Source organism: Calypte anna, chromosome 1 (assembly GCF_003957555.1).
Source record: "Calypte anna isolate BGI_N300 chromosome 1, bCalAnn1_v1.p, whole genome shotgun sequence".
Lineage (NCBI taxonomy): Eukaryota > Metazoa > Chordata > Aves > Apodiformes > Trochilidae > Calypte > Calypte anna.
Window position 1 is genome coordinate 145,507,562 of NC_044244.1, and position 15,538 is coordinate 145,523,099.

General features: G+C 38.2%; 1 protein-coding gene across 1 annotated transcript in view; it reads left to right on the top strand.

Annotated features, from left to right (window-relative positions):
* The window catches only part of NALCN (sodium leak channel, non-selective), a 231,941-nt gene that overhangs the window by 96,332 nt on the left and 120,071 nt on the right, over positions 1-15,538 (top strand). The window contains exon 11 of the mRNA XM_030450947.1: positions 12,049-12,180. Coding sequence (XP_030306807.1) covers positions 12,049-12,180 — 132 coding nt within the window. The remainder of the gene's footprint in view (positions 1-12,048; positions 12,181-15,538) is intronic.

Consider the following 15,538-nt stretch of genomic DNA (forward strand, 5'->3'; position numbering starts at 1 on the left):
CTGCCTTTTTCTTTTATTTAATTTTCTTTCTTCTCAATTTCCAACTTGACTTAATGTTCTGTTCTTAGGCAAACACTGCATTCACTGGTAAGAGCAGAAACTAGAAGTGAGAGTGAAGTAAATGATTATTCTAGAATGAGTTTCACACACAGTTCATGAGTGGCATTTCCCCTGTCATTGTCACCCATCATTCTGTCAACTACTCTTAGGAGCTCATATACTCATGGTACTAAACCCTTTGACCTTAGAATCAATGAATTCCCATTCTAAAAGGCCACTTTATTTCATCTGAGCACATTGCTTTGAGTTGTCTTTGCATATCCCTTTGGTTAGACAGTTGTACACCACTGGTCCTTCTTTAGTGAAGGGGAGAGGGATGTCACAGGAGTAAAAGTAGTCTAGCTGGTGAATTTGGAGAACAGATGCTTTGTAAGAAAAAGGGAAGTACATAGGCAATCACTGATCCTTGCCCTCCAAATTAATGGCAATCAAAATCTCTGATTAGCTCTGCTTTCCTCCTGCTCAAGGCAATAGAGCCTAAAAGTTGTCAGCAGTTTCCAAAGCTATTTCTGTGAGGGGGAAATATGCCAATGATTCTCTTCTGTTTGTTAAATTTTGTTTGAATGGAAGCTGCTTTACTAGAAAGTAGGGTTTGAGTATAGGTACAAAAAAGCTATTTTTTCCTTCTAATTATTCATCTGATCATTTCTTTAATGGAGCATTTGATTTATTCTAAAGTAATCTCTGCTTTTTTATATGTAAATCACAAGTTTTAGACTGCGGTAATTAAATCATGCAAGGAAAAAACTGATCTAATCAACAGGTGGAAATTCCATAAAAATGAGTGGTATTTATTTATATAGCCATGTAACTCATTTTGGAAAAACTTTTTTTTTTGTAAATACTGCGTTTTCTGTAGTGTACTGCTATGGGTATGTTCCTTATTTTTCCTATCACATACCTGACTAGCTATTTCTGAATGGTTTAAGTTTTTTTGTGTGAAGTGGAATTTTTGTTGCCTCATTCAGGCACACGATAGTGTAACAGTGATGGAGACCAGAAACAAAATTCTTTTAAAGGAGGTAGCTAGTGCCAGTCTGACTTAGATTGTACACTGTGTTCCCAAGACAAGTACAGCACTTATGGCAACCAGCAAGATTAATGTACTCTGTAAGGCACAGTGCTGCAATTAGAAACCAATAATCTATACAAACAGCCTGTCTGATTCAGAAAAAGGTTTTCATTAATTCTGGCTAAAGTTTTCATAATTGCCTAAAATACATATTTAGTAGTTCTTATTAGGATGGGAAGTTACCCAAGAACTGATGCATTTGACTACTTCTGCTGTTGATCAAGTGTTGCTTGTATGTTTTAAACAACTCAGCCATACAAGAGCTGTGAAAAAGCACTGAAATTTAGCTTTACCTTCTAAATAATTTCAATACATATATGCCATAATAGCCATGGTATTAGGTAAAAGCTGGAATATAAGAAGGTAAGGGTCTCTATTTGAATATACAGATTTTCCACGAAGGAGGTTTTCTTATTGTATTTGGCTAAGAAATACAGAAACAATAAAAAGAAAACACACTAAAGAAAGTGTTTTGTTCCTTAAGACATTGCTTTCTTAGTACCTCGTTTCCAAACGTTCATGCCATTTGGAAATACTGACAGAAAGAAACATCTAAAGAGAGAACTGAATGCTTCCACACATATACATTACTGCTAGAAAAGAAGTTAAGAGGGATATATATTTTTTGCTGTTTCCCTGTCAGACAACCCTTGAAGCATTTGGATTTCATCTTTGGTTTTTTGCCATCACTTCTGAAAACAGAAGAAAACTGTTCCACTTTTTTTTTTTCTCTTGTTGTTCTTGTCCATTTTTAAACACGTGGCCTAGTATTTTGTCAGTACAAAAGAAGCAAGTAGTTGAGGATTCAAAATGGTGTTTCATCCATGCACAAGAGCTTTCTGGCAAACACCAATTCAATTGCTGCTTATCCTGAATTGCTCTATATGTTGTTTTCTCGTGAGGTTTAAGGAACTAGAAGGTATGCCTTAAAGTCTTCCAAACAGCAGAATTTACAGTTCCAGTCCTCCAACTCCTTGAGTGGTGTCAGCTGTGTTCTGCATTCTGTCACTTTATAAGCAGAACACCCATGTAAGTTTTTTATTTTTAAATCAAGTGGTATGTGAACACTGTTGTGAGGAGAAGTGAGTTAAAGCACACACAAACAGGACAGAGTTTGGGATTGCTCTGAAGAGATATTTCTTCCACAGTCTGTGTAGAATAAGTAGATACTGACTTTGATAAAAGCAGCTTGCTCCTTTGAGTGGACCCACCAACACCATCATGCTGAAACTGCATCTGGGCTAAGAGGTAAGAAGGTGGTTTAAACTCTGAGAGGGCAAAAAGGGAAGGGCAGGCAGTGTATTTAACTCCTCTGTAGCTCAGCTGTACCTGTTTTGGTACACAGGTAATACTGTAGCCTAAAAATAATCCCATTAATTCTGAAAGACTTCATTATGATCCTGAGCAAGAGCCAATTGAAGAGTGTGATGCCATACTTACATTACAGTCTGTTGCCTTTTTATCTTGTGAGCTACTCATTATACAAAAAGCTATGCTTTCCTTCATATTTGTGAAGCAGGTAGTAAATCTAGACTACTGCAATAGCATAAAAATAAAAAGAACACATTTCTAATGAGTCAAGAAATAAAAGACCAAAGGAAACAGAGACAGTAAAAATGTCTGATTCATATCTGGTTAATAGATGACATTTCAACGATGTGTTTGAACTGAAATATAAGTGAAAGAGTAAGTAGCCTATTGAAGCACTCTTAGGGAGGCACTCCAGGTGAGGACTTAAAAAGCATGTAATTCAAGGAACCAGTGGTAATTGGAAATTATTAGAAGTGAGGCTCCTAGACTTGTAAAAGGTGAAAGCTTTGGAAATTTCATAGGAAATGGAAAAAACTGCAGCACTGTTTGTTTCCAGATTTCTTCTCTCTTCACTTATCTTTCCTGCAATTCTGGGGAAAACTGAAGAACATGTAATAATCAATTACTTGTCTAAATTACACTGAATGTGTTTCTGAATGAGTGAGAAATAAACAGTTTACCACAGCTCATAGATGGTACAGCTTTTAAATAATTGCAGACAGGTTTAGTACTAGAGATGGAGCTGTGCTGTGCAGTAAGCATGGTATTTTGATTTTTTTCCTTTTGTGGTGAATAGACTTTAAAAATAAAAATACACAAACACAGGAAATGTCAACATTATTGACATACATAAGATTGTATTGTAGAGGGTTCAGAAATTATTTGAATACAGATAATGTTATAATGCAGGTACTGAAGCAACTTAAATTGTCAGAGGTAATCTTAGAAAATGTAGATTAATAATGTCACATGCATCTATTGTAATGTAACTGACAGAGCAGAACACTGCAAATCAGCTATAAATGTGGCCCACCCTGTATGTGTGTGCACATATCTTGGATGTGTTTTGGAGGAATTCAAAGTCAGGTTGGATGGGGCTTTGAGAAACTTAAACTAGTAAATCTGTCTCTGCCCATGGCATAGGCTAGATGGTCTTTAAAAGTCCCTTCTAGTGCAAACCACTTGGTGATTCTGTGATTCTGTGGTATTTATATATATATATATATACATATATGTATGTGTATATGTATATATGTGGTATATCATAAGACCAGATGGAAGTGCTGAATTTGGTCTATACCTCTTCCTTTACCTGAGGTTAAAAACATTTATTACTGTACTTTTAAACTAGTTAATATATACCTAGATTGCTGCTAAGAATCATAGAATCACAGAATAGCTAGGGTTGGAAGGGACCTTAAAGATCATATGGTTCCAACCCCCCTGCCATGGCCAGGGACACTTTTCAACTCATTAATGTTTATAAATACATCAAGGGTGAGTGTCAGGAGGATGGAGCCAGGCTCTTCTCAATGATGTCCAATGATATAGGACCAGGGATAAGGGGTGCAAGGTGCAGCATGGGAGGTTCCGCGTAAATATAAAAAAAAAAGTTTTTTCACTGTGCGGGTGACAGAGCACTGGCATAGGGTGCCCAGTGAGGGTGTGGAATCTCCTTCTCTGGAGACATTCAAAGCCTGCATGGATGTGTTCCTGTGTGATCCTACCTTGGCAGGGGGTTGGGCTCAGTGATCTCTCTAGGTCCTTTCCAACCCTTAACATTCTGTGATGGCTCCATCCAGCCTGCCTTGAACACTTCCAGGGAGGGGTCATCCACAACTTCCCTGGAAGATTAGAGATAGTTTTTAAACTCAGAGTATTTTTTTATGGTGAAAGAAAAGGTACTTGTAGCCTTCTTTTGAAAGTGCTATGGTGCAATGGAGCACACTAAGCCCCATAGGACAGGCAGGTGATTACTTATACCTTAGTAAAGTACAGGGTCCACTTCAACCCCACAGCTTAGATAAAGTCACTAGATAGACACTAAAATTACTTTGGCCTATTTCATTTCATTTTTATACAGTAATTATTTTGTCTCACTGTATTTTCTGAATTGAACCATGTGGTAATACAGTTCTAACATCTGAGGGAAAGGTGACAATATCTATGCATTATTGTTATAATGAACAATTTAAGTAGTGCTTTTGGGTTTCTTTTATGTTGCAGCTGCTGCTCTCCATTTCTCTAAGTCACATTGCAGTTACTGTAAGGCTGCTTACTTCCTCTCCTCTTGCAAAGAATGGATTTTCAGGGCACAGCAGTCACCATTTCTCTTTTTTACTGTTCTCTTAGAAGTTTGTGGGAGTAGAAAAGTGGCTACTGTTAGTAAGAGGCATACAGGAATGTATCTGTACTACTGCTTTATTCTTTAATTGCAGGAGATGAAATAACAGGATGCAGATAGTCTGAAGGAGACATATACAACACTTATTCTTTAGCTCCATAGCAGAAATAGGGCTTTAGCTACCAAATCTAGGAGAAAAGTATCTAATTTCTGACAGGAACTTTGTCTTTGAAGTCTAGTTACTCAGAAAAGTCATATGTCACAGTTTTTCATTTCTCTTCAGTAATCTTTCCACCATTATTTCCACTTATTCACTTTGTAAGTGTGTGTTTTCTTTGATCAAAATTCAATTTGCCTTTTTAAAGTAGTTTTTTAACTTTTAAATCAAAATTTTTTATGAAAAAAAAAGGCAGGAAAGTCTGGTACAGTATAACAAATTCATCAGTTGCTTGTATTCTCAAATATTAGAGAGGCTATTGAAAGATAGTCTTTGGCAATTGCTGATTTCTGCATGCTTTGAGCCAGGTGGAGGTTGGTCTCTTTTCCCAGACGACTTTCAACAAGACAAGAGGGCATGGTCTTAAGTTGTGTCAGGGGAGGTTTAGGTTAGATATTAGAAAGAATTTCTTTACGGAGAGGGTGATCAGACATTGGAATGGGCTGCCCAGGGAAGTAGTGGATTCTCCGTCCCTGGAGATATTTAAAAAGAGACTGGATGTGGCACTCAGTGCCATGGTCTGGTAACTGCAGTGGTAGTGGATCAAGGGTTGGACTTGATGATCTCTGAGGTCCCTTCCAACCCAGCCAATTCTATGATTCTATGATTCTATGATTCTATAAATAGTAGGGAAACGACACTTGCTTTAAAAAATGTATTGTGGTAGCACAAAAAAATTATGCATGGGAGCACATATTTACATGTTCTGAAATGTCACCATTATTCAGTAGTAATCCTATTTCCAGCTTATTTTATGGCTGTGTAGTAGGAGCCCCTGTAAAAACACATGCTTCAGTACAGTGCCAACTTTCAGTTCTTCGTACTCATCAGATGGTGTAGAAGGTCAAAACAGAAGCACCACGAAGTCAAATGCACAGAATATTTTCAAAGCAGGACAGTTTACTGTCTATGCTGCTTTTCCTACCAGGCCAGTGTCACCTCTTCTGCAGCCAGATAATATTTATAGAAGGGTTTTCAATTGCATATTCTAAAACTTGCAAGAGTTATGTTTTCATTTGGTTTGGGTCAGAGCTGTACTTCCTGTACACCTCCTGTATTATCTCCTGCAACTGCTAACAAAGGTTCTCTATGCTAAGGTCATCTTAAAGTAATCAGAGTTTCCAAGGAGATTTTTCATTGGACTGTGGATTTTAAAGACTCCTTACATTCTTATCTACTACATTACTACCCTAAGAAATTCCTCTGCTGTCATAAAGAATGTTAAAGCAATTCTCTTATAGTGTAAACCTGTAAAGAATCACTCTTTCTTAAACTCAGTTGGGACAGGAAGCCTGTATCAGAAAGCCAAAACTGCTTTTCTGCCATTACATTACAAAGTGAACAACATTTGAGCTGATACTACTGACTTACTTTCTTTGTAGTGTCTAAAAGTCACCCCTTTCAGTGTTGTTAAAAACACCTTTCACCTTTTCTCCTCAATGAAGGATTTTCCTCAGTTCGTCTACCAAATCTACTGTCAAACAGTGTAGATGATATTACAGAATTACAATGGTTTTTAATGTCCCATACTGATACATAAGTGCATCAATTTAGAATATTAAAAAGCCTGTTCCCTTAAAATTGGTGGTTAATGCTTAATATTTTTCAGAAGCATTCGGATCTCAGAGCATGGGAATAATATGCTAAATTCTCCTTACAAGCATATCTGTCAGGCAGTCATGAAGTAGGTTGAAAGCAAAATGGTTTATAGAAAATTAGTTACACAGCTTGTAAAATGCTTTACAATGTTCTGCAAACAAAAGGGAAAATTTCCTGCAATTTCACAATTTTGTACTTGCTCAGATGGCCATTAACCAACAAGATGAAAATCAGATTTATCCTATTCATGCTATGAATTATCTGTGATTAGCAGTGTATAGGATGTGATTTTCTAAAGCTCCTTTCATAGTTAAGGTATCTTCAAGTACTTCATAAAAAAAAAAATAAAAAAAGACAAATTAAACATCACAAGTATACTAAACCTGTATGGGACCCTCTTTTTTTAGGCCAAGGTTGAACCTTTTCTCAGCGGCTCTTAGAAATCCTGTTACATCGAATGCTAAAAGTCAAGTGTTCTTTGATATTTCCAGTCTTGTTCAAGAACTAAATATCTTACAATAATCTTTGAGGTGTGTGATGTTTCCTGCTTAATTATCAAATCTGTATTGTCTAGCACCTTGAGTGGCATAAATTCTATGCATACAACTTCAACTGGTGCTGCTGCATAAAACCTATGAACCCTCTGGTACCATAAGGATTGCAGTGCGGTTACAGAATGTACCATGACCACAAACCATGGTGGTGCTGTGCACAGAAGTGGGATTTGTATTTGTCTTCATACTGCTGCAGTGGTATGATCTGGGCTGCAACATGCCTGTAAGTAAAGAAGTCTGGAGTGGTATAAATGTAACCTTTTCAGTTGTGGTAATTATATTGAAATATCGCCCAACTCTTTTGTACACATCTAAACAACAAGTTTTAGAAATAAAAATCTATTCTAGCTCTCAGAGAGAATGGTCTCCCACTAGGCACGTGTAGATGTCTACAACCAATCTGCATCATTATAGTGATAAGTACAAAATTAACCATAATAGTCATGTAGCAAGGGTAAGGTCTTTCAACAGCTGTAGCTGGAAGCTTGGCTGGAATCTTTTAGCAGAGGTAGCTTCTTTATGCAAACAGTAAAAGCTAATGAAGAAGAAAAGGGAGTAAGCAGCTTGCCTAAGTCATCCTATTAAACCATGGAGCAGGAGATGCTATTGTTTTATGAAGTTTTAAAGTGAATCTAAAATAGAGTTACAGATACAATTGCATTTTTTTCTACAATTTTGTGTTGATGAATACGCAATTCAAGAGCATCAAAATTAGGAAAAAAGCTGCATACCCGTGTAAGGGTTATCAAAGTCTCTTAGTTAAGTGATGTTTACAGCGTTGATTAATTGGTTTGGTACTTTTGAGAGCTACCCTGCCAGTGTGACAATTATGTACTCTTAAGCTTTTCACACACTGAAAGGCCAAAAAAAGCAGAGCTTTTCTGCATATCAAATCCTCTCTGTCTTGCTTGGTACTAATAAGCTTCAGGGCTTTGTTGGTGATTTTTTATTCTTCAAGCCAATTTCCTCTCCCCCTAGCCCTTTTTTTTTTTTTTTCCCCCCTCAGATCACCACCAAGAGTGTTATTGAGTATTGTCAAATGCAGTGTGATTTTTTTGTAGCTCTTAAGTAAAACCACTGAGCCATTGGGAGACACCTGTTACAAGATTTCACATGGTAATACTGAACATTAGCCAGTTCTGACCTACTAGTATCAGGGTTACATGGCCCATGTGTTTCTTTGCTATTAAGTCAGTCAAACCCTGTGAAGTTTGCAACACTGACCTGCTTGCTTTGTAAGCAATATATACTATAGATTTGAAACAAAAATTCCATATTAAGGATGGTGGTACAAGGAATGACCTGAGGTACATACCATGCCCCCAAAAGCCTTTTAGCATTAGGAAAATATAGTTCCATCTTCAATTATTCTTGTTTGCTTAGTGACTGCTTTCCTTAGCCGGGCTCTGTGTTTCTCTGGCTGTGGTAAACTCAAAGCTGCTGTGGATTTTCTCCATGGCAGTCAGCTGGCAAAGGCCATTTTATGTCACTTATTTTCCCTCTGCCATCCAGGAAGGTGGAAAAAGTGATACAGCAGTGTTGCCCAGTCTGATACTCCTTGAAGTGATAGAAGACTGCTCTAGGCAGTGCATGGAAATGTTCCATAAAGCTAAGTGATCCAGGTATAATCCTGTGAGCCATTCCAGTGCTACTGCCTAGTTGAGCTTTTGGGTGAATCTGGGATATTTCCTCATCTGAAAGTCCCATCTACACACAAAACAAATCCTCATCTCCTTTGTGTATTTCCAAACACTGGAAGAATTAGGTTCATTAATGGTTTGTCATGTACTGGTTTTTATGACCATTGCATAATCAGTGCACTGTGCCATCCACATTCTTCAAAATGGACACTGAAAATCACAGAATCGTGCATAATCACATAATGTTAGGGGTTGGAAGGGACTTCAGGAGATCATCTAGTCCAACTCCCGTGCCAGAGCAGGTTCACCTAGAGCAGGTTGCACAGGATGGCGTCCAGGTGGGTTCTGAATGTATCCAGAGACTGAGACTCCACAACTTCTCTGGGCAGCCTGTTCCAGTGCTCTGTTACTCTTACAGTACAGAAGTTATTCTTTATGTTTTGGTTGAACCTCCCATGTTCCAGGATGAATTGTCACCCTGCATGAAGCCAGATCCCAGAATTAGAAGGTATTAATAGTAAATGTAAGACATTATTCACTGATGCAGTTGATTGATGGCAGCAACAGGGCATTTCACTTGAGACTGGTTCAACACAGCTAATGTTAAGTCAAATTTAATTTTAGACACAATTTTCCTGTCATGCGGCTTGCTGACAGCAACATCAGAACATTTCTTTCATCTTATTCCTATACAAATTAAGAAACACACATCCAAGGGCTGAAAATGGTCAGTGAATTAAACAAGAACAAAAACCGGCATGATGTTGCTTCTTTCAAGTTTGCACAATTTTGCTTCAAGTTTGCACGATTTTCTATGGCTGGGTGCCCTGAAAATGACTGTAATCCAAACGAGACACTCCTGGTCCACTGATCCAAAATTATTTTTAAGGCTTGGGCAAGTGCTGTCAGCTACATTCAGATTTCTCTTAAACCTCCTGCCAAATAAAGAGACAGTGAACTCTCATTGTCAAATATTACAGCAGTGGTGTGGCTGAGCCATTTCAGGAGTACAAACCCAAATTAGAATTCTGTGAGGTAGAAAGAACAAACTAAGAATATATAGTAGGGGAGAAGTTGGGCACAGTAGGTGTGTGGGCTAGAACACTGCGATTGATCTCCTAAGGATATTGCAGTCTGTCTCTGAGAGGCCAACAAGAAAGCTGCTGATCATGTGTAGCATTCATGATAAGTGAGCAGCTAGATTCTGACATGCTGTAGGAAAAAAGGCAACACGGAAGCCAATCTGACCCCTTTGAGCAGGCCAGTCCAGCGATTTAAAAGTAATTAATTTCTTTTTTGGGTCTCCTCAGCCGAGCGTTTTTGCTGTGCATGTGTATTTGCTCAGATACCTGCAACTTGCTGGCCCTGTGGGCTCTCCATCTCTGCCAGCAGCTGGGTGCTTTTCACATTGCCTGCCACAGCCATCTCCCAAGGTGGTGCCTCAGCCAGCTGCTCCTGACTCCCTCTGTTTGGTGGTAGGGTGAACCAAAACACAGAGAACAGCATTGCTCTCTATTACTCTTACGCACACATTCCCAGGGGAAGATAAAAAGGGGAATAAGGAAGAGAGACTTTAAGGTTGGAAATGAGAACTGGATCAGGGAAGGCATAGTAACAAGTATGAAAGTAGTGAAGAATACAGAAACATCTATGTGAGAGTCTGACCTCACTGATTTGAAATTGTCTCAAAAGAGCATTTTTAAAGTGAATAGACCTGGCTGGCCAGAGCTGATCAGGGGTTGACACCTCGGGAAGAGATAAGAACTACTGGGTGGAGACTGCTCTCCTTTTCTGAGGGCCTGCAATGCTGGGACGTCCCTCCAGACACGATTGCCCTGACAAGGGTGGAGGAAGCCACTTTGATTGTACTGATGCTGATGTACCTGGCTGAGGGGGCTGGAATGGAGTGGGGAGTGGAGCCTGGAAGGAGATAAGAGCTGTGTGCTGGAAGCCCCCCCTCCAGGTGAGCCTGTCTGCAATGGCTCTGATCCTAATGGCCTGACTGGAAGCAGAACAGGGGTGATGCCTGTAAGGAGATTTCTGAATTGGAGCAGGCTCTGCTTGAGCAGACAGGGATAGATGAGAGAATCTCAAGAGGTTCATTCCAACCTAAATAATTATATGATTCTGTGAATATAAGCCAGTACAGGCACACGGAGTCTTTAGAAAGAAGTTAAGAAGGGGCAGAGTTCTTATTTATTTAAAATTTCATTATTCCTGAATTTTTTTCAGGCATTATTACATTTAAGCTCGGGGGCAAATAAAAATGGCCTTTCCCAGTGGGAACAAAAATTTACACACACAAACACAAGCAACCATAACTGTGCATAAACTCCTTATGTTGTGTTTGCAAATAAACATTAAAAAGATAAGCTGTATTACTTGTGAAAGACTGTAAATGATAAAGGTCATAGTGACAATTCTTTCAAAGATGGTTTAATGCAAAATAACAGTACATGCTGCCACGTTGACTCTGGCTTCTACTGGAACAGCTGCAGCTGACTCAGTGAAGGTAGTGGTTAAGTTTTCAGGGTAAATCAGAAGCCTTTGCTCTTTGTGGTGAGGGGGCTGGAAGGGGAGCTAAAGGGGGTTCCTATCATGGCATCTTGGCAGCTCATGGGTGCAAAGTGCTGGACAGTGCTGCATGCCTCCATCTCTCTTCTCTTGTTTCAGCAGCAATGACATAAAAGCATTAATTGCACAGATACGTGAATTACCTGCAAAGTACTTTGTAGCTCATCGTCTCAGATATGTATATGTACTACATGTAACTGTTTTATACTTTTAGGCAATAGTTTGACATCAAATAAGTGTCATATTGCTTGTTTTTCTTTGTGCAAAAGGAATGCACAAGATGGAATTGATGTTGTTCCTGAACAGTGTCATTAAAATCTGCACGAGTAAATTATTGTTAAGAATTATTAATTGAGGGCAACTGAGTAGTTAAAAGTATGGCTTATGCTTTAAAAACATAGTAAAGTAATTGGTATCATGTTAAATGAAAAACCTTCAATAAGAAGTCTATTGAGAAATAAAAAACTGAAGAGTAAAAAAAAATTGAACAATTTGCACATATAAACCAGTTGAAGGGAATTATTAGAATACACTTTAAAGACTAATAAATGAGAGTCTTGTGAAGAAGCTTTATAAAATTATTATTGTAGCAGCTTACATTTTGACAGTGTAATAAAACTTCATAATGCATGTGGTTTGACTATTTTTGATTATAAAAGTTTTTTCTTCTTTTGCAGAAAATGATGAGATCATCTGTGTTTCATATGTTCATACTAAGCATGGTGGCTGTAGATGTGATTGTTGCTGCTAGTAACTACTACAAAGGAGAAAATTTCAAGAGACAGTATGATGAATTTTACCTAGCTGAGGTAAGAATGATGAAATGACTATCTGGATATTTTGAAAGATAATATGAAGCAGAAAATGTGAATGTCAGGCACACTTAAGTATGTAATTTTTAAATTCCCTTAAGCATTCTGAGAGTTCTTTGCTAACTTTCAAGTTCCTCTGTCTGACAGTGGCTGACAGCCCTATCTTGCAACCTTTTGAAAGGTAATTTCATCAAACAAAATGTCAGTGCTAATGAGCTGAGGCTTAAGTGTAACATTTACAGGCAATCCATGGCTGCTGAATTGCTATCTTTCTCTAGTATAACACCCAGAAAAATTTGACTTAAAAAAAATGACAAAACACTGCCTTTAAAGAATAAAATACTTCTTCCGAAATAAAGTTTATTTGACATACTTAGGTACAAGAAGGTCCTTAAGCATAACCAAAATACTTTGCAAATAGCCTGGCTTCAGTAGTCTCAAAAACACACACCAAATAAACTCCATTTATTCAGTCATGCATTTGGTGACATAGGAGACAATGCTCCTGAACCAGTGAAGTGGATGTAAAAACTTCCTTTATAAATGACATTCTGGCAGTGAGCTTGCTTGGTTCATTAGCTGGTCAAGGATTTTACTGAAGAGTATGCACTAGAGAACTTAGCAACTTGGCTACATGTCTTTTTAGTACTATTTAATTTTTTTATTATTATTATTTATTTATTTTTATTTTTATTTTTTTTTTTTAAGTCTGGAAGTCTTTGGTACTAATGCACACACACAGTTCCAAACAGTATCTGTTTTTTTTTCCTGGAACAAGAGTGAAATCAGTATTGCATCATTCTATAGTAAAATAGTTATTTGCACGGGCACTGTGAGTTTTCACTTTATCTGAGTATGAAGCCACCAATGCTGAAATTCACCCAGATCAGTTCTCTGAAAGTATTGCTCACTGTTGCCTGGATAGGGCATATGTTTGGCTTTATGGTTGCTGCAGTTTCCCTGGCTTCTTTAATTACACAGTCCTTCTTTGGAGTCCAAAGGGACAGTCTTAGGCTAGAGGCCATGATATTCAATGTGATTCCATGTGATTCCTCTGTCACTGGTACTGCCCTGTTGGCAGCCAGTGCTGGCAATACCAATAACAGAAGAATCACAAGTCAGAAGGTTCAATGATTTGTACTATTGAAGCCAAAAAAGGCCAAACAAAACTGTTTAGAGACAGAGTTTGAGTCTTTAAACAGCAAAGGTATTTATTTTCGGATCCGGGGAACCCCCAGCTTGCGCCGGACAAAGAGTTCCAAAGGGTTAAGGGAAAAGGGGTTAGGGTATTTATACAGTAAAAGGGGGAGGTTACAACATTACTACATTCTTAGTTCTTGCTGACTTCATTAGGTTGTTACAAAGCAATACTGTTACAAGACCCCAGCCATAATTTCTTCTTATCCGTTGGTGATGATATCTTTATAGTCTTCTTGTGCGGATGTTCACATCCTTTAGTGTCCAGCTGGCCTTGGCAGTACCTTGCTTTTAGAACAAGACTTGTTTTAAGAAAAGAGTTACAGAAGAAAAGACTTACACTTTAATTATTTGCTAGCTAGAAATTAATCCCGTTAGGACCTTGTATTGGTTACATTGTTCTAGTAGAAAAATGACATGTCTCAGCTGCTTTGTATGGGAAAGTGAAATGTCTCGGCTGCTTTGTTATCTTCTTTCTCAGTTTAACCCTGAATTATTAGTAGTTATGAACACAAATTCATTAGCATATATTACAAGTCTTAATTTTTCATTAAGTAATTCACATAAACAGTTTGGCCTGATCCACTCTCTTCTTCACTATTGTGGTTTTAAATGTCTAAATACCTTTGAGAGTAGGCTCAAGTGCTCAACTTCAATCCATTATGATGCTTTATGTATCTCATTTTTTAAAGAGAGATTGAATTGAATTTTTTTTTTAATTTAAAATCTTAAGAAGCTGAGGCTCTACCAGTTTAAAAAAAAAATAATAGCACCAAAGTCCAAGCCCTCAAAAAAATGTAGATTATAGAGACAGCAGTGCTGCAGTGCCTTATGCTCTGTTGTCTCTCATCCCTCTGGAGACATCTGTGGTTTGTATGAACACTGAGCAAATGTTGGCCTAGCCAACAATTACAAGAGCAATTGTGAAATGTGTAATCTTTATTTAATCTCAAGTTCTGAGCATATTAAAAAAGCAACATGAACATGAAAGAGGACGATCCTGGGTGTATCAGAGATCAGAATAAAACTAACAAATACTGGATGTTGTTATGGCACCCCTCACAGATTTGAGGATAGAAGTGAGGAAAGCCAAACTCATTTTAATCTCTGTCATGGTTTAGCCCCAGCACACAGCTCAGCCTCACACAACCTCTTGCTCATTCTGCCACAGTGGGATGGTAGAGAGGATTAGCAGGGTAAAAGTGAGAAAAGTTTGGGCAAGATAGAGGCAGTTTAATCGGTAAAGCAAAAGCTGTGTGCACAAGCAAAACATCGTAAGGAGTTCATTCACAGCTTCCCATCAGCAGGCAGGTGTTCATCCATCTCCAGAAAAGCAGTGTCACATGTAACAGTTCCTTGGCAAGACAAGCATCACGATTCTCAGTGTTCTCCCTTCCTTCTTCTTCCCCACAGTTTTCATTGTTGAGCACAGCATCATATGGTATGGAGTATCCCTCTGGTCAGCTGTCCCAGCTCTGTCCTCTCCCAGCTTCTTGTGCTCTTCCAGCCTGCTCACTGGAGGGGCAGTGGGAGAAGCAGAAAAGGTCCTGACACTGTGCAACTTCAGCAACAACTAGAATTTCCCTGTGTTAGCAACACTGTTTTATCACAAATCCAAAAAATCACCATACAAACTAAAGTGAAGAAAATGAACTCTATCCCAGCTAAAACCAGTACATATCCTAGGCCAGAAATAATTAAGTCAGCATTAAAGCCTAAGACCATGAACTTTTCACAGTAGGCAGCTTTGCTTTATGTCCAGGATACAGCAAGTAGAGCCTGGATTCTTAACAAAATAACACTAATTCTATTTATGTTCAAAATAGGAAGTGCTGCATATGTTACTTCTGTTTTGACATTGAATATATAGTATAATTATGCTTTTATTAATCAGTGATAGAAAAATCTCTCTTCAACATCTATCTCAAGTGTAGGGCATGGGGCTTTTTTTTCCCAACAGAAATACTTGCCAGGGTGTAATAATTCAAGATGACCGTGTCATGTAGAGTAGTGTATCATAATTCTGCACTATAGGCAATGTCTTATTTTCTTTAAGGATGTAGTTTTCTGTCTCTGCACAGCTTAGTTATTGATGTATTAGTGAGAAGGTTGACAGTAAACTCATTTGTTTACATGTCTGCATTTGTAAGAACATAAG